At 33.0% G+C, this 25,274-nt stretch overlaps 1 protein-coding gene across 1 annotated transcript in view; it reads left to right on the forward strand.

The window, feature by feature from the left end:
- Positions 1-340: 340 nt before the first annotated feature.
- The window catches only part of LOC113392758 (uncharacterized), a 59,311-nt gene continuing 34,377 nt past the window's right edge, over positions 341-25,274 (forward strand). Inside the window, exon 1 of the mRNA XM_026629319.2 lies at positions 341-1,511. Coding sequence (XP_026485104.2) covers positions 770-1,511 — 742 coding nt within the window. The 5' untranslated portion in view covers positions 341-769. The remainder of the gene's footprint in view (positions 1,512-25,274) is intronic.

The following is a 25,274-nucleotide window of genomic DNA, read 5'->3' on the forward strand; positions in this document are numbered from 1 at the left end:
CAAGAACTCTAGACAGTTTTTGTAAGAGCAGCGGTTCCTTCTCTATTATTTTCTCTATTATATATCTCTATTATATGTTTTTGTACCGACTAATTATTTAAGCTTGTTTTCGTGTTCGAGAAGCATGAAAACGTCAATTTCGTTTTTATTTTATGCAGATTATTTCAACAGATCCATTTACTTGATTTAACGATGAAGCTAATTTAAAATAATTGATTTTTTATTAATACAAAGTTTATGTTTGCCTACAGGTTGCTGACGATGGATTAGCTCCGCAACATAAGTCGGAACATTAAAATCAAAGTCGGGATCGAGTGACCGGTCGTGGTGCGCCCGCGCGCCCGCGTCGGCGCCATACCTCCTCCGCGAGCCGCGCGAGTCGCACGCCCGCGCCGCACGCCGCCGCAGTCGTGGCGGAATATCCACTGGTGTTGTAATCATAATCACCTGCCATTCGCAATACTATCGTAACCGAGTGATTCCGAAGGAATTCTTATTTGCACGGGTTTTTGTAAACATTTCTCCAACAAACCGTCAAGTGTATTAAGTAAGTGCAAGCTACATTCCAAACCGGTGTCGTTCTTTAATGGACGAAGTGTGTTACTACTGTGTGTGTTGTAAGTTAGCTAAGAAGTGACTGGTTTAATGCTTTGTATCGTGAACTAGATAACAATTTATATTTAAGCGAGTTACGACCGCAACTGCTCTACGAGGCAGGAATACTCAGAATGTAAAATTTTCAAAAAAAAATTAAGTCTTTTTCGCGAAAATGGCTCGCGGAACTCTAAGTGAAAATGAACGCTATTGTTTAGAAGGAGGCGCAAAAAATCAACCGGAGCGATTGCAAGATGCGGAAAAAACAATTAATGATTGCAAATCTAACGGTTTGAGAGTTCGCTTCCTGGACGAGGAGGGGAAAACGGAAAGGACGGTTAGCGCTGATTCGGTCGACTGCGCAGTCTCTCGGGTGAAAAAAATTCATATACTAAAAAACAGAAGTTCCAGTGAAACTAGCATATTGCTACGAAATCCATCTCTCCTTAAGAGGCGACTGACTTTGGAGCGTCGATACAGCGACGGCCAAACAGATACTCTAAATAACAATTCTCAAAGCGAGAACCTCAACGGAAAATCGGGAAACACTGAGAGTTCCGACAAGACTGATTACGGAGCGGACCAAACCAAAGAGAGCCAAATTTATAAGAAAAATTGCAACGTGTATAGTGTGAATCAGGCAAAAACCCTGACTCCAGAGCGCAAAAAGTCGATTCCCTTGACGATTCCAAAGTTGATAGCTCACAGAGAGAATGTCCAAGGAAGATCAATTTTGCCAAATGAGGTCTGTTTGGCGGATGGCGCTTCTGGAAAAGACTTTACGGCGAGAGCTATAGGAAGACTGTCTCGTGGTTTGGGCCGGTTGCTGCGACGTACAAACAGCGTACGCATTAGTGAACCAGACCCGGTATACAAAGTGGCATACCTCGGGAACGTGCTCACCGGCTGGGCTAGAGGTGAGTCAATATAAATAAGTTAAATAAAAGTTACCTTGTAATAACCACACGACCTTTGACCGGGCTATCAAACTGCGATAGTAACAATAACATAAATTCAACTGAAATTGATCGCAAGTATAAATCAATTACATTATTGACTAGCGAGAAAAAGTACAGTGTTGATTTAATATGGTTATAGATAGGTAATATTGTCTTTGATGATGTTTTAACATGAATAACATAAGTTATGTTGCTGTAAATCATCTACTTATTACAAAATTCGTATTTGTTATGTTATATATAATTACGTAGTAAGCCAATTATAGGTAACAAATATTTTAATATGCATTAAAATGGATATAATAATCTTCAATTGAATTTTATTAACAGAGTCTGTTTAATTAATGATTCAATGTTAACTGCTATCATTAAATACGAAAGCGTTACTACATTCCTATTTGATGAAGACTCGTGCAGTAAATATGATAACTTAACCAAACACTTAACGCAAATTGTAATTGAAATCCAGTTATTTAATTTTAACAAAAATCTTTTCGCTGCGTCTTATAATGTTTGTTTGCATTATGTTATTTATTTAATTTTTGGTGGTCAAAGTTCAATACATTGGTATTGAACTGAAATGAACTGAAGACGAGATGAATAAAATTTAAAATTTAGTTTTTAAACTCTCTTGGTAAATAATTGACTTTCAAAGAGACTGAGCACGTTTATCTGAACATTTAAACGAGTTAATATCGTTATTTCGTGAAACCTTCATGCAAGTAGAGGGTTTACGAAGTAGAGGCCGACTCTGTGTAAGTAGTTCAAGGCGTATTTGTTGGACCAGAGCAGTTTTGTTTCATGATCCTAATTAATTTTTGAATAGGTTTACGATTTTGTGGTAGGCTTTATTGGACCGATCAGAATACAATGAATGTTGATTTTACTAAACAATTTTGTTTCGTACCGTTTGGTCTTCTAAAATATGAATCACGTAAAATAACTTATCTTCTTAATTTGTCAAATAAATAATTTTAATAAACTGGCAACAGAATGTTGTTAATAAATGATATGGAACGAAAAGCGACCAGCTCACATTCCGCGGACTTTCGTTTCGTCCATCACGCCACGATCATTATCTGAAACAACTTTGAGTGAAACTGAATTATCATTTACAGATTTATTATTAACGATAAGATGCCCGACCCACATTGCTATAGAATAATAATATCTGATATATTTTTTGTTTACTCTCGCTATCTGTAAGTAGCTTGTTACTTAGTTTCTATTTTTACCTTATATTATGATTATTGTACAAATCGTTGTGATTAATATTGCGTGTTATCTTGTGTTGTAAATACATTTTATTTAAATAAGTTTCAGTTAACTATTCTTAGCTTGCCTTTAGATTGTCCATCTTGCATTCTTATCACGGATCTACAATAGTAGTTTCATTACGTATTTTAATTAAATAAATTTTGAACTCTCGTTTTATTAATATTCACAAAGCTTTGCAATAATCGTTTAATTCGCAATGGAATATTTCTTAGTAAATAGATTACCTCCATTTTCTAGAACAGTTTGTTTATGTAGAAAACGTTGCTGATAGCAGTATCAACGTTATTGAACCAGCACATCTGTTTTAAGTCATCAATATTAGGTCATCTGATGTTATTTATTATCTTTGAACATATTATAATGAAGCTAGTTGTATCTTGCGATATTATTTCATCGCTATACACAGCTAGATCTTTCATGGTGTTAGATAGATTTCAGTAGCCAAACTAAATACTCTATTAAATATAATTTTCTTTATAATTCCAGGATAAATATACTTAAGACATGTATTTCTTTAACGATGACGACAGTGGTAATAAAATATTATCTCGATTACAGTAATATATTTAAATATTCAATTAAATATTAAATTATTTAAATTTTATTACATATACCAACAACGATAAAGTGTAAATATATGTACTGTATTATTATTATTTATTAAACATTGTTTAGAAATATTTACGTAGAATTGAATAAAAAACGATTTTAATCGATTGATTGAATTTGAAAAATAAATTCGACAATGAAAACTTCTTTCAAAATTGACAAAATAAAATAACATTGAAAAATAATTTTAACTAAAACAAACGCTATTGGATTATTGTGTGTTCATATCTGATCTCGTTCTTGCTGGTGAGGAGATTGTCTGTAACCTCCACACTCGTATCAATTTTAACAAGAATATCATAATCTTATCCGAATGTATAAACACACGCGGTATACTCTGTATTACTCTTCTTATTTGTCAAAACATTAGTAATATCACAAATATCGACGAATCAAATTGTACTATTTTAACGGCATCATTAGCTTCGATACTCGCTTAAGGTCCTTCCGGTCATCGGATAAGACGGGGTACTCTGAATCGCAGTTGATAGTAAAAGTCACAGTTGGAAGAGTTCTGTTATTAAGATGGCAGAGCACGTTTTTCGCTCATGTTAACATATGATCATCGTGATAGATTTACCAAAATGTATTGTTTTTGTCATAAAATATCCCACAGAGCTGATTATAACGCGATAAGAGTTCTGAAAACGCTTCCATTAATCAAACACACGTAATAATTATATATACATGTTTTATTGATGCTGAAAATTTAGAAATTAAGGAACTTTATTGCTTAATTATGATTTCGAGTTGATTATTATATCCCTTTATCTTTATTACATTCCATTCAACCGTTTAAAATTTTAATTAAATTTTAGATAGACCAACACAATATATTTTTTTAAATGAACGAATAATTTAAATATACGAATCCGCAACATTATTGGGTCGAGTTTTTGTTTAATACAATATTTCTAATAAGACTTTCTCGAAAATATTTCATAATCTATTGTTTTTGTGCATGTCATCATGTTGACAGGTTTTTTCTCGTGGTGATTAGTACGATTATGGTTGTCATGGAATATGGGTGCACCTTATTATTAATCACGATGTCTTCAATACTCATGTGCGAAGCCGAGCAGTTCCTTGGTATTTACTTAATGGTTACAATGCTAAAAATCACGGAAGATCTTGAAAGTTTCCTTCAAAACGCTCAGAGAATATGTAAACACATGTAAATAATAAGTGGAAGTACATGTTGCCATTGACAAATTGACATTACGCGTGCGTGTACTTTGAGGTTTTACATTCGTCCTCTATATCGTATTCGTTCTGCTTTTTGCTTATTTCATGCAATAAGTTTGATCAACAGTAACAGCCTGTAAATTTTCCACTGCTGGGCTAAGGCCTGCTCTCCATTTGAGGAGGAGGTTTGGAGCATATTGCACCACGCTGCTCCAATGCCGGTTAGTGGATACACATGTAGCAGAATTTCGTTGAAATTAGACACATATAGGTTTCCTCGCGATGTTTTCCTTCGCCGCCGAGCAATAGATGAATTATAGACACAAATGAAGCACATGAAACTTTAGTGGTGCTTGTCTGGGCTTGAACCCGCAATCATCGGTTAAGATGCACTGGGCCATCTCAGTTTGAACACAGTCCGCTAACGTCCCTGGTCTGAACTTTTTTCACCAATTTAAGAATATTTTTTAGAGTTTATTCTAGGAATTTTATACAATATTCTTATCCTGTTTCGAGATTATGTTACGAAAGAACCCACTGTTTTTGGTAAAGATCCATCTTTTTACGGAACCATTTCGATTAATACATAACGTATATGAGTAATTATTGTTATCTAATATAAGAAGAAGATATAATAATTCTGAAGATCAAGGCGACATAAACACGTCACTGCGTCTTAAGTTCGTAAGTACTTAATTTGCGAGATAACATTGTTTGATAAAAATATTTGATCATGCACTTCACTTGATTAGCGAATCTTTGCGATAATCCTTCTAACCTTTATAACAAACAGATTTGTCATCTCCTGTTAATTTTATTAAATTACGGTGCGTTATTTTTGAGTATCTTTCCGGTTTTTCTCGGCAGATTCTTGATTTCGAAATAATAAATTTATTTTATCTGAAATGATGATCTTAACAAAATCAAAATATATTTTATTGAAATATACAGATTACAAATACATTTTGATTTGACAAAACGATTATTTATCGACACAAACAGTGATCATCACTATCACATCAGCAAGTTAGCATTCGTTCCAAGAACATGATAATTAAGTACATCCTTTAAAAAAGCCAAAATTAATTAAATATTTAATATCCAGAAATAATAAAATTAATGAATGATAAATAATGCTGGTAAAGTTTGTTCTTGTGGCTTCGCCAGCGTATGCTGCGTGCGTGGTAGGAGAAGGTAGTCAACTATTTCTGTTTCAAATTTCATCCAAATCCGTCCAGCCATTTAGCGAGATTGTTTAACAAACATATAAAACATAACATAAACATAATCAGCCTGTAAATTTCCCACTGCTGGGCTAAGGCCTCCTCTCCCGTTTGAGGAGAAGGTATGGAGCATATTCCACCACGCTGCTCCAATGCGGGTTGGTGGAATACAAATGTGGCAGAATTTCGTTGAAATTAGACACATGCAGGTTTCCTCACGATGTTTTCCTTCACCGCCGAGCACGAGATGAATTATAAACACAAATTAAGCACATGAAAATTCAGTGGTGCCTGCCTGGGTTTGAACCCGAAATCATCGGTTAAGATGCACGCGTTCTAACCACTGGGCCATCTCGGCTCACATATAAACTTTCCTTATTATTATACCAGTAAGATAAAGTTGTCAACCTGTTATACAATGAATATGTATTAATCTCTCAGTATGTATGCGATTTGATCTGATATAATCAGACCTGTTCTTGTTCTTACGGCCGAAAATCAGCGCGCAACCTAAATTTAAATGTTAACTGCCTCGTTACATTTTACAAAAGTTAGGTTAGTAATCGGTGATTGGTCGTCAACTTGAGCCGGAACTGAATAAATCACGATGCCGATCGTATTAGCCAGCCAGTGATATTAATGAGGTCACCCGTACTTGTCTATTGAATATATTTGCCTCTGATATTCTCACGGTGTAAATGGACTCGATCCATAGAAATATCATCGAATATTTGATGTTGTCAATTTTACAGGCGATCATTTTGAGGATTAGTGTTAATGAGATGCGGATATTTTGCATATAAATGCCATATTTATATCCATATTTATATCTTAATGACGTAATACATATCCTTCAGCAGTCATCATGAAAACAACATTTCAGGATATTGATATAAATATAATTAATTATATTTATTCTTTTTTTTAATATGTAAGTTTTAAAAGATATTTACTTGAGAATATTTTTATTATCCTATGTATATTGTTACCTTATTTGTTTATTTATTTATAACTAGTTTTCGCCCGCTGTTTCGCTCGCGTTTTAGGGGTTGGTCGTTAGGTTGTCTTTCGTTGGAATTTATGCTTTATACCATGTTTCATCAAATTCGGTTCAGTGGTTAGGACGTGAAAGCGTAACAGACAGACAGTCTGAAGTCTGAGTTACTTTCGCATTTAAAACATTAGTATAGATTTTAGACGTTTTGTTTGTTTTAAAGCTGTTCTAATATTTAGTATTAGTAGTAATGGAAATATTAAATCAAATTGTACGAGATCAGTCAGTATTTTTACAGGATTTTTTTTTAGTCAGTACAGAAGTATACAAAATTTGTATACTTTTTATATTTATTTAATAAAGAAATATGTATACATTACTTGCTGCATCTTGGATATGGAAAATTATTTAGGAATGTAGAGTTTGGTAGATATCAAATGTAAATTTAGTAACCTGTTGGGAGTTCTTAATAACACCTGAGTCCCCCTCGTACAGCGGAAGTGTACTCGCTCAACTGAATCTTGCGTCTCCTTCCGTTCCATGGGTCTCGCTCCCACGTTTTTTTTCGTATCACATTCCGACTATCATTGTTCGCGTGCTCCCACAGACACGCTCCGCGGCGTGTTCGCGACCAATTTTAAATGCAGGTAGAATCAACTGTATATCAATAATAGTAGAGTACATTTTTGATTATTTCACACATAAAACGAATCTTGTTACTACTCGGCTGGTTTCGAGGCTTTTGACAACGTTACACCTCATTACTGAAACATTTCTGTTTAAATCGCTGCCTTATCTTTGTAAAATCTACAGGCTTGCAAGAAATTTAAACAAACATGAAGTCAAGATTTTTTTTTTAATGAAATATAAATATTTTGTATTGTTGATAATTTTGTAATGTTTAAATTTAACTAAATTCGAATAAATAAACGAATTAAAATGAATCGTATACGGAAATATTTGTAACAAAATATGTTTTTATGCATGTGTTTATGTATATGGAAATCACTATATTGTCATTCGTTAACGATTATTATGTAACCGGTAACCTATCAGGAAACTACGTTCAATTGCATTTAATCGTAAAATTAATTTAATATAGTAATTAAATTTGACATTTTTTTCAATATGTTAAACTGTTCCTAGAATTTACATTCAGAAAAGGTCTGATTACGTGATACTTGTCACTTAAATCAGGGACTTGAATGTTTTGGTGTTCGCAACGCGTTGTAAGCTGTTTTATCGCTTATGCGTTTATTCTTTTGAGCGCAACAAATATACATATATGGACGAATAGAAAACCTCTTCCTTTTTATGCCGGATACAAATATATATATAACCTTTTTTCTGCATTAACGATAACGAAAATATTTTAAATATAAATTATTAAGGGTATTTCTTTTGTAATTTTAATATTTATTGACAAATGAAGTCACACACAGACCGTAATAAGAAGAAAGTATCCAACCAGTGTCTTGTCAGAGTTTGACAGATAAATAAATTCATTTTGTTCGGTACGATCTGAGTGACTGTTGTTGTAATACTGCTGTTACACATATAAGGTCAACGGACGAGGTTTTTAGTCGATAGTAGTTCGGTTTCACTCTCCTTGTAATGTTGCCATCGCTGCAATCATAGTTACGTACTTTTATGTGACCGAGAGAGCGCAGCGGTTAGAACACATTCTTTACCGAAGATGTGGGTTCATTCTGAATGTTAACGTGTTCAATTTGTGTTTAAAATTCGTCTTATGTTGGGTGGTCAATTCAAATATCGTGAGAATATCTACATATGCACACTCGTGTATACACCAGCCCTCGTTGGAGTGGCTTTGTCGAATAAGCTCCAAGTTTTCTCCTCAAAAGTAGTTTAAATTAATTAATTATTAAAAATAAATTAATTCAATGTCCATAATCTTTAGCCAGTTTATGTCTAGATCTTAATTATTTGTAATGGAAAATAATATGTAAATTAATATATTTTATAGAAGTTTCATGTAATAAAAAACAATAATTCTCATCGTGTTATCAATTTGATAAATTATCGATGTGAATTTTAACATCATACTTAATATAGGAGAAAAGGTCAGTTATTTTATTTTTAGTTTAATTAACCGAACAGAACTATTAAACGTTTTTAAAATTAGCAAATTATATATAAAGATAAATAAATAATATTAAGATATGTAAGTACTTTTTCCTTATTTACAACTACTTTTAAGTAAACAAAATGATAAACAATATCAATAAACTAACTGGTCAATGCTATTTAAAAAAAAAACAAATCGCTTGAGTTTACCAATTGTGAAAATAACATTTTACATCTATTAATGCGGGAGAATGCGTTGTAGGAATGACCGTTGCACTCAACTGTCACCAAAATCAGACACGTAAAAACTTAGCCGGATAGAAATATGTTCGGTTAAAGACGGACGCCTGGCGACTCTACTATAAAAACTCGAAAGGATGTTTCTGTATTAATTAGATTAATGAAGGAAATATATTGACGTTACGACAACTTTTCAAACTGGTTCGCTAATATTTGCGTATTACTAATCCGACTGTAACTTTGTTGCTCGCCACACGCGACATTAAGTTGTCACGAGAAAATTTAAATAAAAAATTTAAAAGACTTACGACTAAAAAAATCACTAAAAAGTATACCTAAAACATATTCATTGAGACAATTTTAATGAGCCCAAATACGATAACACAGCTATGTGAAAATTGATGTCAGTAATTACTGTTTGTTACTGTAAATAATTTTCCTTTCCCGTATACGTTAATTTACATTTTTAGAGTTTTTCCAACAACTACAAAGCTAATAGAGTAACGTATTTACTTATAGGTATATTTACTCGTAACTGAATTAGTGAACTAGACTAACTGCAATAAGTATTCCCTTTTTGGCACTGTGTGTGGCTGTTTATGAGTATTGGATGCATTATAAGTTATATATCCCCATACATGATATAAAAATGTATGGTTGAAAATGGTTATCCTTTTTTTAAATAAGATATTACCCTCATTTCTGAGTTTTTGTTTGTTTTTATCGGTAGAGTCTACATTTTTTGTAGCTTTAAATTTAACTTAATCTCTAGTCATTTTAATTAATTTATTTTTTACGAGATCTTGGATTTAAGCACAGATGATACGGTATATTTCATGACTTGAAAAGAACTTTGTATACGTATCTTAAAGAACGGAATATTTGCTTCCGAATTGATCTTAATCAGAGACAACTCTGTCCGGTAAAGGGAATCTGACGACTTGTTATTTACAGCTCTGTGGTCACTTTATTTATTTTATTACCTACAAAACAATGGTGTTACGTAAATTATTATAATGTGGTAATGTCGTATTTTAATGTATTCAATGAACACTCAGACCTGGAGACATTTAAATACAATACGATTTCTGTCTTTATAACGCAGTAATGTATAAGATTATCGAAGACGTGTAATTGAATGCATTATATAAATAACAAAATACTTTTACTGTTAGTAGCATTATACAAAATCAACATATACTTTATTCAAGTAGGCTCTTACAAGCACTTTTGAATCGTCATTTAACAAACTATTTTAAGTAAAGCTACCACCGGTTCGGAATGTAGATTGTACCGAGAAGAACCGGCAATAAACTGAGTAGTTACTCTTTTTCAACATCTAAAAATACAGTCATATTAGTTAAATACAATTATACATGTATGTTATATATCCTGCCTGGAAGCATTAATTTACAGTACAATTATTCTTATATAGTAACTAGCCGCGTGCTCGGCGGATTTCCAATTGCCAATATATTATCAGGAACCATCAGACGTTTCCCAAGTGTTAGAGTTTTGAAGTAACTTTGTCAGACTATACCCTCTTATATTCTTGTCTACCAGTAAATTGGTTCGCCGTAAATAAATGAGAATAAAAAGTTTAACTACAGATAACACCAACTTCCTTAAGGCGACTTATCAAAAAAATAAGTGGTGAATTTACTATACCTAGCTTACAATATAACAATCATCCAAAAAACATTATTTTAGACTGATAATAATTATCACTGCCTTATACTTATGAACATCATACCGATTTCTGTATTAACTTCAAACATAAAACAAGACGTCTAGCGGATGAATTCGCAGGTTTGATTCTGATTTTTTGGACACTTGGAGTATTGTCATACCTCAGCTAAAGTTTTACACTTAACGGGCGCAATACAGGTAATTTCTTAATTATTCTGATTGCAAAGAAAATGGCTATTCTTAAAATATCGTCTAGGAGAGCATTCATTTGTCCTAACTTGTTTTACACATGAGAACTGATAGTTATTATTATGTAAAAGTTCACCTACACATAGTTTCAATTACAATCATCAAAAGATATGTGTTACGTGAAACTGTTATAAACCTAACATCAATATGGACACATAAATGTCATAATTGATTTTCTAAGTCAGTTGAATTATGTGATGATTGTAATTAATATCTTGCTTAAGAAGTCGAAGTCGAAACAGGAATAATATCTTGTATGAAATAATACGTAATAATACTTCACATTACCTGTTACTGTAATTCGATATATAATGAGCAGTTTTGATGATTGAAATCGTTGTAATTCATAAGTCGGATGACTAGTGAGCATCCGACACTCACTTCGACTGAATTGGCTCTTTTTTGGTATCGTAGGAGCCACACCCCAGAAACATGTTATAGGTATTAAATAGGGCTATGTTACCCCGTGGGTGCATGTCTACTGTCTGTCAATTATTCTACCCAAAAATATCTATTTTTCTAGCTGAGTTTGCTTGAAGCGTGATTGAGCCAGTGTAAACGAACTGGTTGCAATGCCAGCGCCCGTGGGAGAAAGTAACTACAACATATCAAGTAAACCAATAACTTGCTTTTCTAAAATAAATAAAATATATGAAAGTTAAAACACCCTGAATACACGAAGTATATACATCGTGTTTCTTTAAAAATGGATGAACCGAATAAAAAAGTGATAATTTGTTCTTCAGTTGAATTTTGAACGTAACGGTAACGCCACATCTATACATGTTTATTTAAATAATATTTTAATACTAATTCATTTTCACTGTTTAAACGAATTTATGACTTTTATCTAAATAGCGTGGTAATATTCGTACTAGTAAAAATGATAACTAGCTGATACGCGCTGTTGCACCCGCTTGAATCGTGACTGCTTCACCCCCATGGGTTGTAGAGTAATTTTATTTGTGATATAGGTAAGAGGACGGGCCAATATCCTATCTATATAACATCTTATCCCAAGGTTGATGTCGCATTGGCGATGTAAGGAATGGATAATATTTCTTACAGCGCCAATGTCTATGGTTGATGATTGAGGGACCATTTGCCATGAGGTGGTGTTGCCCAATTTGCCTGACCTTCTAATATAAAAAAAATCGCTCGTCTCAATTCATCAAGTGGATTAAGTGATGTAATAAAAAAATAAATAAACGTTAACAGCCACAGTTGTATTTCATTGTACGTACAGATAATATTGAAGTATATAAAAGGTAAATACGAGTAATTCAAGGTCCTTGTCAATGAAGGTTTTAAAAATACACATACATTTTATCCTTCTCTCATCAGGAGTGTTACAAGCGGCGACATATCTTTGCAATGTTCTCATAAATTTACAGCATTATCACTTTTATTGACTGGGAAATAAGAGAGGATATAGATTGAAATATATTTTAGGTACGTACGCTGCTGTTTGTAGTTTAACTGTACGTGTTTTGTGTTTTGTTGCATTCGACACAAGTGCCGTTTTCCATTAATGATATGCTTTAATCATAGGTACGGAAATAGATAGACTGTTGTATTGTTACCCCGTTGAATAACAAGTGAATTTTCAATGATTATAAGCGCACTCATGATAGAATGTGTGTTCCTCGTGTGCGTATATCTGTCCGTGAACTTTGAATGATTTTTTTGTCAGATTAGATTCCGGATGTTGATAATTCATTTTCAATAGGATTTTAAATACTAAAAAATTATAAAAAGTTTAAACGTTATTTGATTGTGATATTTTTTTAAGATCAAGGCTGAAACAAACTCGGCTCTAAGATTGGGGATCTCGTGAAAATTATTAAGACAAATGTCGATTGAGTCGAAAAGATATTTGTGTTTTTTTTAAACAGTGTATATTTTTATAATTATAGTTAATGAAATTATTTAATTTTAAATATATATTTTATTATTATTGCACCGTTATCTGATTGTGACTGAAATTATATGAATGTAAATTGGTCATCGTATTGATACATGATATTCACATATTCACCGGCTGAGCGAAGTCAATTTGTTTAACTTCAATCCAGAAGGATAGCTCTCCGTCAAACGATTGTGATTAAACTAAGAGTTTTTATCTCTAAGTCCCTTATTACTCCAACGTTTAATGAGTTCGCTTTTAATAGTAAAATTGATAGGTAGCTTATCGCCACTGATTACACGGTACATAAATATAACCCGAACTAAATGAAAAGCTGCAACTGAGAAGCGAGTAATTAGTTCCTTCAGCACTCTTATCATCAGTACCGTTATCTACGTAACGATGGCAGCATTAGAGAGCGTTTTAATTAATGGAATATAAAATGAGCCTTAATCAATGTATTACATTTTATTTTATATCGATACTTCAGTTAACTTAAATAAGCATAGCTTAACGTAGAGTTTAATTTGATTTGTGTTCAATAAAGCTATTCTGTAAGAATGAACTCATCTGATAATCGTCAGTGTCAGACAAGATATGCGACTTTGATTTCAATAATATTACGTTATAAGGATTTATGCATCAAATTAGCATATCAACGTATGCGGTTGACAACATATAACATATCACAAGGAAGACACAATGTGAGTGGATCAACGAAGTCACACATTTTACATTTTTTTTTTCTAACACATTTAGGTGTGAGTTCCCTTAAGTTGCGATGTTATCTATTCAACAAACATAAGATACACGTCAACGTAACCGCTTTAGCTGTAGATTTTTTGTAAGTATTATAGAATTTAACTAGGCGTCCAAACTATTCGTCAAGTCAGGCGTGTCGTCTCTTTATATTGAGTTTAAAATCGATAAAACTCAATGAATACTAACTTTAAGCTGTTCTGTTTCCTCAAAAAACCTATAAGCCTTTAAACCTTTTCATTGGTTAGTGTAAAATATTATTATTATTTTTGGAAATTATATTGTCAAGCATTTTTTAGTAATTTTGGTTCACAACACAAAAACTTAAAACTTTATGATGTATGAAATTCAACCATTATGATGTAAGATTTGAATCAAAACCATTTACGCCAAACGTCGCCATTGTTAGATTTTTTGGGTAAAAGATATATATAATATTCGTATTATTGTTCGTGTAACAACAATAATATGTGCTCTTTTATCTTAATTTAAGCATAATCGTCTTGTTTTGTTTCAATGGAGGCTCATTTTTGTGTATTTAGTTTTATTTCTCACAATATAAAATAAAAAAAAATCTTCTGTAATTATACAAAATGACACGGAAATCTCGATAACGAGACCCGTGTTCATGACCTGTGAATCGTTAATAAACGTAATCTTGTATTTACTGCATGTCACTAGTTCGGTCACGGTGATATTTATTTACCCAAAGAAATTGAGTTTTAATATCCCACTAGTACGTGAAGATCTCTTACCGACTTAAAGTCAACAGAAGGAGCTTATTTTACCACGATGCTCTAGTATTCACATTAGATAAACATGTGGCAGAATTTTGCTTCCGACAAATGAACAGCCACACACGCAAACGCACTCGCAAACACGCAAACACACACGCACAAAACGAGAGAGAGAGAGAGAGAGGCTACGCACGTAGATATAGAACGTAGTATTAATACTACACTAGTCTTATATATACTGTATAAGCTGAGTGACCGAAAGAGATCAGATTTTCAATATTAAATTGAAACAGAAGCTATTCTTGCGGTTATTTGTTCTTTTGGGGTTTTATTTAAAAAGCAATGTAAACATCAAAAGAACAGGGAGCTTATACGGTTTCAAGCATTTATCGAAGCCTTCTAAACGTTACAGGATATTACCCGTCACTTAATATCGGCAACCGATAATATTAAATTGACTTGAGTACTTAATGAGGTTTTATAAATATTTTTAATATATTAACAACGCACACAGACATACGACGTGAAAACGAATTACATAAATTACAGGAAGCTACGACCGCAACATCTAAAGATAAACATGCAATAATACGTAATAATATGAGATTATTAGCTAACATTACCGACAGATGCATTCGTACAAACGGACGAATCGACTTGTAATAATAACAATATGACCTGTAATTCGTCAAAGTTTATAATTAATTTATATTTAACGTAACAATGAATACTGAAATCAATTAAATTTAAATTTTGTATAATTAAATTGTGGTTTTAACGATGAAACTTTGAAAAGATATTTAATATTGATAATATCTATATTAGTAACAGCGTCCCGTCATCTTCACGCACTTTTATTTAACTCCGTTTCAGTATATTATACAAATAATATATATAATAATTAAATCTTACAATCAAATTATAAAAACCATGGAGATTTAAACGATGTCCACAGTTTAGGTGTTGTCAATAAAAATTAGTACCTACATTCAATTTAATTCGCGTACAGGGATTAAATTACATTTAGTTTTTTATAAACATTGTTTTTATATCAACTCATTGAATGTTCAAGACAATTTTGTCTTGGTTGAAAAATTACCGTTGGGTATAAAGATCCTCTTAAAGCGGTTTATATATAAATAAAATAAGCATATAAATATATAGATCTTGACCTGAATATAAATGCGTTCCGACGAATGCCAAAAGATCATTTTATCCTGCAGATAGAGAGGTATTCTCGTTAAGGTCTCACGACCTCGTGGGCGTGGTATCGAATCTTATGAGATTGATATGGAATAATAATATATTTCGAATTGTTATTTCGATTTAGTAATCCTTGCACAATCCGCTCACTGCATAGATTATTAGACAAATGGTCTTTAATTCATGAAAAAACTAAGGGATAAGTAAAACAAAACTAAGTTTTTAGTTGGTGGTAGGGCTTTGTGCAAGCCCTTCTGGGTAGGTACCACCCACTCATCAGATATTATACCGCCTAACAGCAGTACTTAGTACTTTTGTGTTCCGGTTTGAAGGGTGAGTGAGCCAGAGTAGCTACAGGCACAAGGGACATAACATGTTCCCAAGGTTGGTGGCGCATTGGTGATGTAGGGAATGGTTAATATTTCTTGCAGAACCATTGTCTATGGGCGATGGTGATCACTTACCATTAGGTGGCCCATTGGCTCATTCGCCCATCCATATCATAAAAAAAGTTAACTTTTAAGAATATTCTAAAACTGTTACTCCTAATCGACATTATTTTTTTAACACGCATATGGAATTTTTAAGGAACAGATAAAATGACATAAGTAGTATCTAAAATATGATTAAGAGTAATTTAAATTACAGAGAAACAAATTAAAACAAGCACGTTCAGCCGTCAGGGAACTCGGCTTACGATATTTAAGGACCTCGTTAACTTTTGAAATTCGTTTGATTCGAACTCTCGACGTCCCATCGGAATACTGAGAGCTGATGCAAATGTTTGAACAGGCCACTTATACTAGTATTTTATCCACAAATTTTGTGATTTATTTCTAGCTAATGAAAGTTATATTACTCTTTATTATTATGCAGAGGTACTTCAGTTTCTCTGTTACTAATGTTAGGTAAACAGAAGTGAACCACATTGTAACTAATTCGTCGATACCTGTCTAAATATGTGCGTGTGAGTTCTACCGCCTTATCGAAGTTTGTTTGGATGCGCGTCCTTGCTACGGGCATCGACACACATACCGTCCACGCTTCACTGATTAGGGCTATCGTCACACTGGGCGTCGAACGCACTAACGTTGCAGTTCATTGGGTACGATTGCGTTAAACATAGCGGTTTTCTATCCTTCATTTATATGCAAAGGTTAGTACATTTTTGCAATTTCATTATTGTGTAAATTTTTAATATTAATATTTTCATGCGTTACTTAAAAAGTTTTAAGAACGGTCATTTCTACATGTATATGATTATTTGAAATACATCACAAATATATTTTTTTCTCAAGATATTTGTTTAAGAAAATATCAAGTTATTCGGAATTAACTCTGTCTATAAATAAATAAAGATAAATATTATTTTCATACACATCGGTGAGGCCCTTGATTATGAGTAGCTACTTGTTTCAAGAGATAATATCAAAAGCTATCGAGTGATAATTCTTCATCTTTATTCAATGCAGAATATTACGTACAATTGTTTATTGATTGTCATAATTATATCACACGTATGAGAAAAATACCTACGGGGATGCGTCAAAATAAATAAGCAGTCTGAGTCATTTATTTCTAAATCGTTGTTTACATTTAAATGAATATCATCAATAAAGTGATGGCTGGATGTCGTGAAGCAGGACATGAGAGGCGATGGACTGACACAGGATGACACCAAAGACCGTGCATTGCGTGGAGTGGCTCAGTCGGTAGGCAGGCAATAGCCGGGCTTAATAAATACCAGGCAGAAAAAGCAGAAGATGGTCATCATAAATACCATTTGAAATCTTTGACGTCACTACACACACTATCCGTCAAATATCTAAAATAGTATGTTATGAAATGAAAAATCAATATCAATATTGATCATAACTAAGTAAAAAATATATATGGACTTATGTGTAGCATACATATATACATTATTACTTACATACATACATATATAACAAGTGAAAAAACGTTATTTTGTAATGCCAATTGATAAAACCAATAGAATAAATATATATAAAAATCATACCAGTAGATTCAGCGCGTCTCGGAGAAGATTTTATTAGTATATACTTCGCAGTTCGCAGACTTCGTTGAGCACTTCGCAGTTTATATGCGCCTTAAATTTGGTCTATTGACGCGAGTAACGTTATTTTTATGTACTTGTTTATTGTAAAAACAAAAATTAATCGTAATTCACTGTGCAAGTGTTGGCTCTGGAGTCCGCTACACATTATACGCAGTGGAAAGATGAATGGCTAAAATAAACATTACAGGTCAAAATTATGATGATGTATGTATATGTTAAGAGGCAATTAATATTTTCGTTTTGTTAACGTGGCTCGCTAACATTTTCCAGTTATAATATCCTACATGTACTTTAATTGTATATGTCTAAAAGCTTATTGATATATTTTTTAAATTTACGGTTTGCAAAATTTGATACGTAATTACAGTTATTGCTTAATTTAATTAACCTTCATAAAAATGAAACACAGCAGAGTATATTTCGCAAATGAACAATATTTAATTAACATTATATTTTTATATAGTTTGCTATAAACACGAAAGTCATTTAAATCAGTTACAAGACAAGTTGACTAGTCATTAGACGGCAAAGTATTTTTGGGATTATTTTGGGGAATGCCTTTGCATGGGTTGTTGTTTAGCACGCTGCTGAAGTAACACAATATGATAAAATATCATACAAATCATGAAGTTTTTAAGACTATTTTGTCTTTCACTAATAAAGACGATATCAATTACTAAAGTATTTTTTTTTGCCTGGATTTAGCTGCGGTTAATTTTGAAAACTTTTATCTTCTGAGACATCGGGGTTCTTTGCATTTTAAAGTCGGTCAAATTATGTAAAACGAAAACGTATGTAAAGCTTCCCCGCATTACGTAAATAACTCAAACCTACATTATAATGAAAAGATTTAGTTTTGAAATAGGTATTATACACAACCGCGCCGTATGAAAGGAGCCTTACAACATACGCGCCTTTATGCTCCGCAATGAGATAAACGAGGTCACTAAATTCGTACGCATCGCTTAAACAAAATGTATCTTCTTCTACGTTATAAAAACTCGTGTTACATAGTGCTTTTGTAGGAATACTAGAATATCGGTACAACAATAGAAGTAGTAAGTTTAGTATTTGTTCTTTCAAATCGTTATTATTTACCATTAATGGTATCTCGTTTGTTACTAACTACAGGCACGAGGGACGTAACATCTTAGTTCCCAAGGTAGGTGGCGCATTGGTGATGTAAGGAATGGTCTATGGGTGGTGGTGACCACTTACCATCAGGTGGCCCATTTGCTCGCCGACCTACCGATACCATAAAAAAAAAGTAGTTTACATCGTCTTTGTTATTCAAGTTCGTTTGTCTAGGGGATAGATATAATGCAGACCCCGAGCCCCCATAGTTGATTGAACCCAGGCTGATTAAAGTTATTGGAGATTCTTTCGTAACACTCGGGAGTCTGGAAGTTGGAAGTACACCCTCGTGCCTCCGACAACACGCAAAGGCTGAACTCTTTCCGGTCGTGGCGGATTTCCCGTCCCATCGGGTCACGAGTGTGAGGGAGCAGACAGTGCACCTGTGTCTGTGTACACATTTGTGCTCTATGATATAAACATATTATAATTACAATTCTTATTAGAATCTACAAACATCTTGATTTTATATTGCTTATTTGAACATGTGTCGTTTGATTTAATAATTCTTAATATATTTGTCTGAAGTGATTACGCTTAGGCATTATGATATATATTTTGAATTTATTACAGCGATAAAGTGTAAAATGTTTTCAAACAGTCTCAACTAGTCCATCGGAATGCAGCGTCCTGCACAGCCGTACTTTCACTCGCATCTCGAAATGACGCGGTAACGCCGACCACTTGAATACAGATAAAAAACGGCGGTCCACCTGTGTAACGCTCACTTCATATCTTATTCACGATATGTTTAAATACAATTTATGGTCAAACGTGATTTTTGTATCATTTGCGTGTTACAATTATTATAGTCAATATTGCATATCATATTTGGTAATTTTACGATCGACTATTGCGGCGAGTTTCGATATTCATAAACACGAACTACATATTCGATAGGATTTTCATTAAATTTATATGCAAATAATAAATAAATAAATATTGGACAACATCACATACATTACTCTGATCCCAATGTAAGCAGCTAAAGTACTTGTGTTATGGAAAATCAGAAGTAACGACGGTACCACAAACATCCAGACAAAAGACAACATGGAAAACTAATGAACTTTTTCTACATCGACTCGGCCGGGAATCGAGCCCGGTACCTCGAACTGGTGCACCCATGAAAACCGGTGTACACACTACTCGACTACGGAGGTCGTTAAATGTTAAATTATGATAACTATAGAAAAAAAATCTTAAATGTACATATGACTATTTAACGCTGTAATTAAAAATATCAGCTTAGTCTCGTATACGTAATTGTTTACTTTTTATATCTAGAAAGTAAAAAGGAATAGAATAAATTTCAATATCACAAGCGAAGTTGCGGTAAGGCACACGTTTAATTAAGATAATGAGAATCGTCCTTATTAAAATGCTGTTATGTTATCATAAATATTGATGTGTATTAAGCTTGTCCCACTTCTTAAATGGTCAAAATATTGAAATGACACTTTCACTATAAATAAAGTCATAAGTAAACGAGATTTATTCGTGACTCCGTTTGACTGACTTAAAATGAACAATGTCAAAGAGGTTAATGTGAGTAAGAAACCTACTTACATGAACCCAAATATATTTACAAAGTAAATATTTTATGTACCATAAGGCCAAAAGAACACGTGGATATTAATAGGTGTTTTTACACCTATTTAAATCCACTGAAATATACATTAGTTCTAAATGGAGTAGCTTGAAAGAATGCGAATCAAACTTTGTCTATAACAAGAGCCCAACGGTAGGACTCTTACGTATATTAAAGTTGCAACTACATTTCGGTAGTTTTATTATCAGCTACGAAATTCTAGACTTATTTCTGCATTTTTAGTATAATCTTTTTGTGAACGACGTAAGTTACTCGAATTATATAAATCAGTCATCAGTTAACGCTTTCAAATTCTGAATGCATATATATTTGTATCTCGTAATTTTAGTTCAGGCGATTTCCATAAAGAATTCATTCTTAACTGTATTCCAAAGAATTTACAATAGCCTATTGAAGTTTGAGGCAAGTTCATCGGATTCTTAAAGCATTTTCGGCGTCATATTATATTTCTAATGAAGCGTGAAGGTACGAGTCCCACAAGAGTCCAAAGGACAAGGTCTAACTGACGAGAACAATTTATTTCACAGAAGAACAAGGACGTATGGACACTTTTTGCTGAACTAAGACTGGTTCTAAATCAACATTTCACAGCACACGAAATTTAAAATTTATAGGGACTTGGTAGATTAATCTACATTTATAACCAATCTCGTGTTCTTTGATGGAAGATCACGAGTTTGTTGCTGTGTCTGTTATGCTAACTACACCTTCTGCCAATGATCTCTTCTTGTCTTGCTCTCTCCTGTCTTTGTAATGAAAGCTTACAATAATATTTTATTTCTTTTATAAAATCCATCGCATCATCATCCGTAATATTTTATAATTAATTTGTCTCAATGATGAATGTCAAAGTATGAGATAAGTGAAAGTACAGAACAGTACTAACAGTGAGTTAGCATTACTTGTCAAAGTTCAAGTGAAAGTCCCCACTAGAGAACGCTAACTTGTTTGTTCCTTTTGGGTCTAAAGGGTAAAATTTTCACTCGCAAATAATTCAAAGCAATTTCCATTTATAAGAACAACTTGACGGCGACTACCGAGAAGATTCTGGACCTCTATTTGTACACTTGTACTATTTGTACGTACATTCATATAATTTTCTAGTCAATTCTTCGTCCGACAATTTCTTGATACAAACAAGTCATGACGTGCAAATGAAGTCCTTTGACCTCTTTGACAATTAGTAGATATTAATAAACGCGTTTGGTTACGACATGATAGTATTATTATTTCTATCACACACATCCGCACATGCACACGAAAACGCACAAATACACAAGCAGGCGCACTCGTGTACGCGCGCACATAAACAAGCGTTTACGTAATCAAATATTCACTATTTTGTAAGTTAATTCATAAATAATGCACTACGTCATAATGTTGATAGTAATTTAAAAATAACATAATAAGCTAAGCTGTTTTCTATAATTAATTATCAAATTATTGGCGACTGTGCTTTACAAAATTGCTTACAATTTTTAAGTTGGAAAGTTGCTGTATTAATAAATACATCGTGTACGAAATGGTCCTTCGCCGGTTTAGTGCCAGCAACGCTATTTATTTTACTTTCCGTTCAGACCTTACATTCCGTTTGTTTACGACAGAAATACTAAAATTTTAAACCATTTATTTTTTTCGTTTCATAATAAATTTACTTTTAAATTTAAATTACTTTTAAAAATTGCGTAATTATTTATAACTTGAATTATTCCGGTGTATGTAAGTATAACCATAACAATGTATGTGTTTTCAAACAATCTTAGCTGAACGCATACTTATGTAAATGTATCCATTCAAATTGTCCGGGGTATAGAAATTGCAAATATTCCAGCGAACGTCGGAGTGTGTACGCCACTATAGCTTGCAGGAATTTGTTCCCGTTACCCTAACGGGAGCGGAACATAGCATTAACCACTTAATCGGAGGGCCCAGAACAGGGTCGCGATTAGAAAAGGTATCAAATATCCCATGGAGCTCGACCTAAACCTCTTTAATTATCCTCCATGTTTTTCATTTCCTCACGTCGTTTGGGCAAGTATATGTTTGTGACTGAGTGAGGGCATGACACTGAAACTGAAGACGGTTGTTTTAATTTTTATGATACATATGAAATTTAAATTATAATTTATCTGTTATCACAGTCCTTTGAATAGCAGTAGTCTCCAGTTTGTTGTTTGTATTCCAACGAAACCATTTCCAGCCTTCCCTGTTCTTAGGGCAAGGTTTGTAGAACGCATTGGGTTAATACAAAGATTAACTTTACATAGAATGCCCGCATTTACATTTATGCGCAAATACTTAAACTCTAACCTCGATCTAGGATTCCATGTAAGTCATTGAACTCGGAGAGAATTATTATTTCCTATTCGTATTACGTGCTTACGAGAGATATTGTAATGTCAGTATTATCTGTGAATAATAACGATATTTATATGTAACAGTTGCTGACAAGTTGCAAGTGATTCATTACAAATAATGTTATGCTGGTAACTTCGCGGGCTTGAAATATTTTTAAAAGCACAAAAAAAAAATGTGCGCGATACTTTTATTTATTGAACACAATTTTGAAAACTCAATATTTTTATGCACAAGAAACTATTTCACGGGTCCTTTTAATTTATTTACAGTAACTAGTAAAACGAGTCCGTCATTAATTCAACGATTAGTTTCTGAGGAATTATAATTAGGTCTATAAAAAGTCGTTTATGTCTTGGTTATATGGTTATTCCATATTCATTCGCATTATCGAATTCGAATTAATTAGCAAAAATGTATTCTAATATGATGAATGATATTTGTTGCCGACTCTCTATCAAAATGTATCTAGTAATTAGCGATATAATTAAATTCTATAAAGACAATCTTTAAAAACAAACAATTTACTTTTGAAAATAATCTGAAAATGAATACCTTATAAAATGTAAAGTTTGAACTAAATACACTTGTAATAATAGCGAAGTTTGATAAAAGATTAAAAAAGGGACAAAGAGTCGTACGTGAAGGTCGGTGGACATTGTGAATGACGGTAAACAGGTTTAAAAGAAACGTGTTAAGACCACTTCGCAGTGGATTCTCATCAGTACGATACAATGGGGCGTATTTACCAGAAGATCTTCCAATGTTTCAAATTCAGATTCCCCCAGTACCCCGCGTTAGTTCGTAAATGGGCTATTTAAGGCAAAAAGCCTTTAGCTTAGTTTCTTTGATGTGTTTTAAAAAAAACGTTTGTAATTTTTTCTGGTTAGTTTCTGGTAATTAATATTTTATGTGGAAAATTGTAAAAGTGTTCAGGGAGTTTGTGGTACTTGAGTAGCAAGAGACATACATAAAATATGTACTCTCAGGAGACCGTGTAGAAACTAATTACAACAGGGATTGAGACTTGATTTCATGTATTATGTATGCGACAAATAAATCTTAATACATTTTAAATATATTTATTTGGTTTATTATTGTCACAACAATTGATTTTAGGTGCTAATGCGGATAAAATGCACGCAAACATCAGTGTAGGACATTTACGAACCCAAGAGTTGGGGAATTGTCTAATTTTATAAGTCAATAAAATATTACACGTTATTTTACAATATAACTACAAATTGCTAAAAACACAATAAACACACAAACTACCTACTTATTGCTAAAAAGCTTTTAAAAATATTTTAAGTATACATACGTTAGGTATTTGTTAAAATGTTCCGCAAATAAAAATGTCGAACTACGTTCTATGGCGCCTCTCTACCTATAAAATTATCATAACAAGAAATAAATTTTTGTTTACGATTAAATTTAGCTTGACATCCAAGAAATGGCTAACTAAAAACATCCAAATACGAAAACTCACAGTATCGTATAGAATCATACAGTATTTTTTAAAAGTACGGCGCAGATCAAAGATTATTTTCTATGTAAGTAAACCGCGCGGTAGTGGATAGTGAAACAGACGCAGGACTTTAATATACTTCGTGTTTGCAATTCATCTCATGAGTCCGCTGTACACAGGGAGAAAAACATGTCGAGAAAACATTCTTGTACGATAAGTTCTAATATAGCAATTGCCAATGAGGTCGCTTAGAAAATGACTCTGCGATAGTATTAAATTCTCTTGAGTTCTTTATCTTAGAGTTTTGATTTATAGCTTGTTTATAATCTTCTAATATCGTCCTGACTGATTTCCAACCAGCAGACAACTAGCCAACTACACAGATTATTGCACAAGTGTGTGCGTTAAGTCACACGTGATGAACCCTCTATTCCCTCGCTCTTAAAATACGATAGGATCACACGACCAACCCGATAATTTTTATAATGTATGAAACAAATCATTAAAGCTGTGTGACGGATTTTAATGCGGTTTTCATCACACATAAAGATTCGACTGGGAACACCGCTGTGCTCTGAGCACTGATGCACCTGTGGAAAGGAGGTGGATTCTTACGGTTTACATGGTCTTGCCACCATTCCACGCGGTCAAGATTTATACAGTAACTATTTTTAATTCATATTTGTATATATATTTAAGCACTTAATGTTATCAATTCTTATGTTAATAAAGGGAAGTTTTATATGTATAATACACGAACATATTATGGGAGAGAAAAGCCGAGAATTTCAACTTTCTTAGCGAGCTAAAACGAGAATTTATGTTTTTATATTTGTTCTTCAATCTAAAAAATGTTTACGTACGCGAGTGGATAGCTAGTATGACATAAAATATATATGTCTAAAAGGGTTA

Source organism: Vanessa tameamea, chromosome 5 (genome assembly GCF_037043105.1).
Source record: "Vanessa tameamea isolate UH-Manoa-2023 chromosome 5, ilVanTame1 primary haplotype, whole genome shotgun sequence".
NCBI lineage: Eukaryota > Metazoa > Arthropoda > Insecta > Lepidoptera > Nymphalidae > Vanessa > Vanessa tameamea.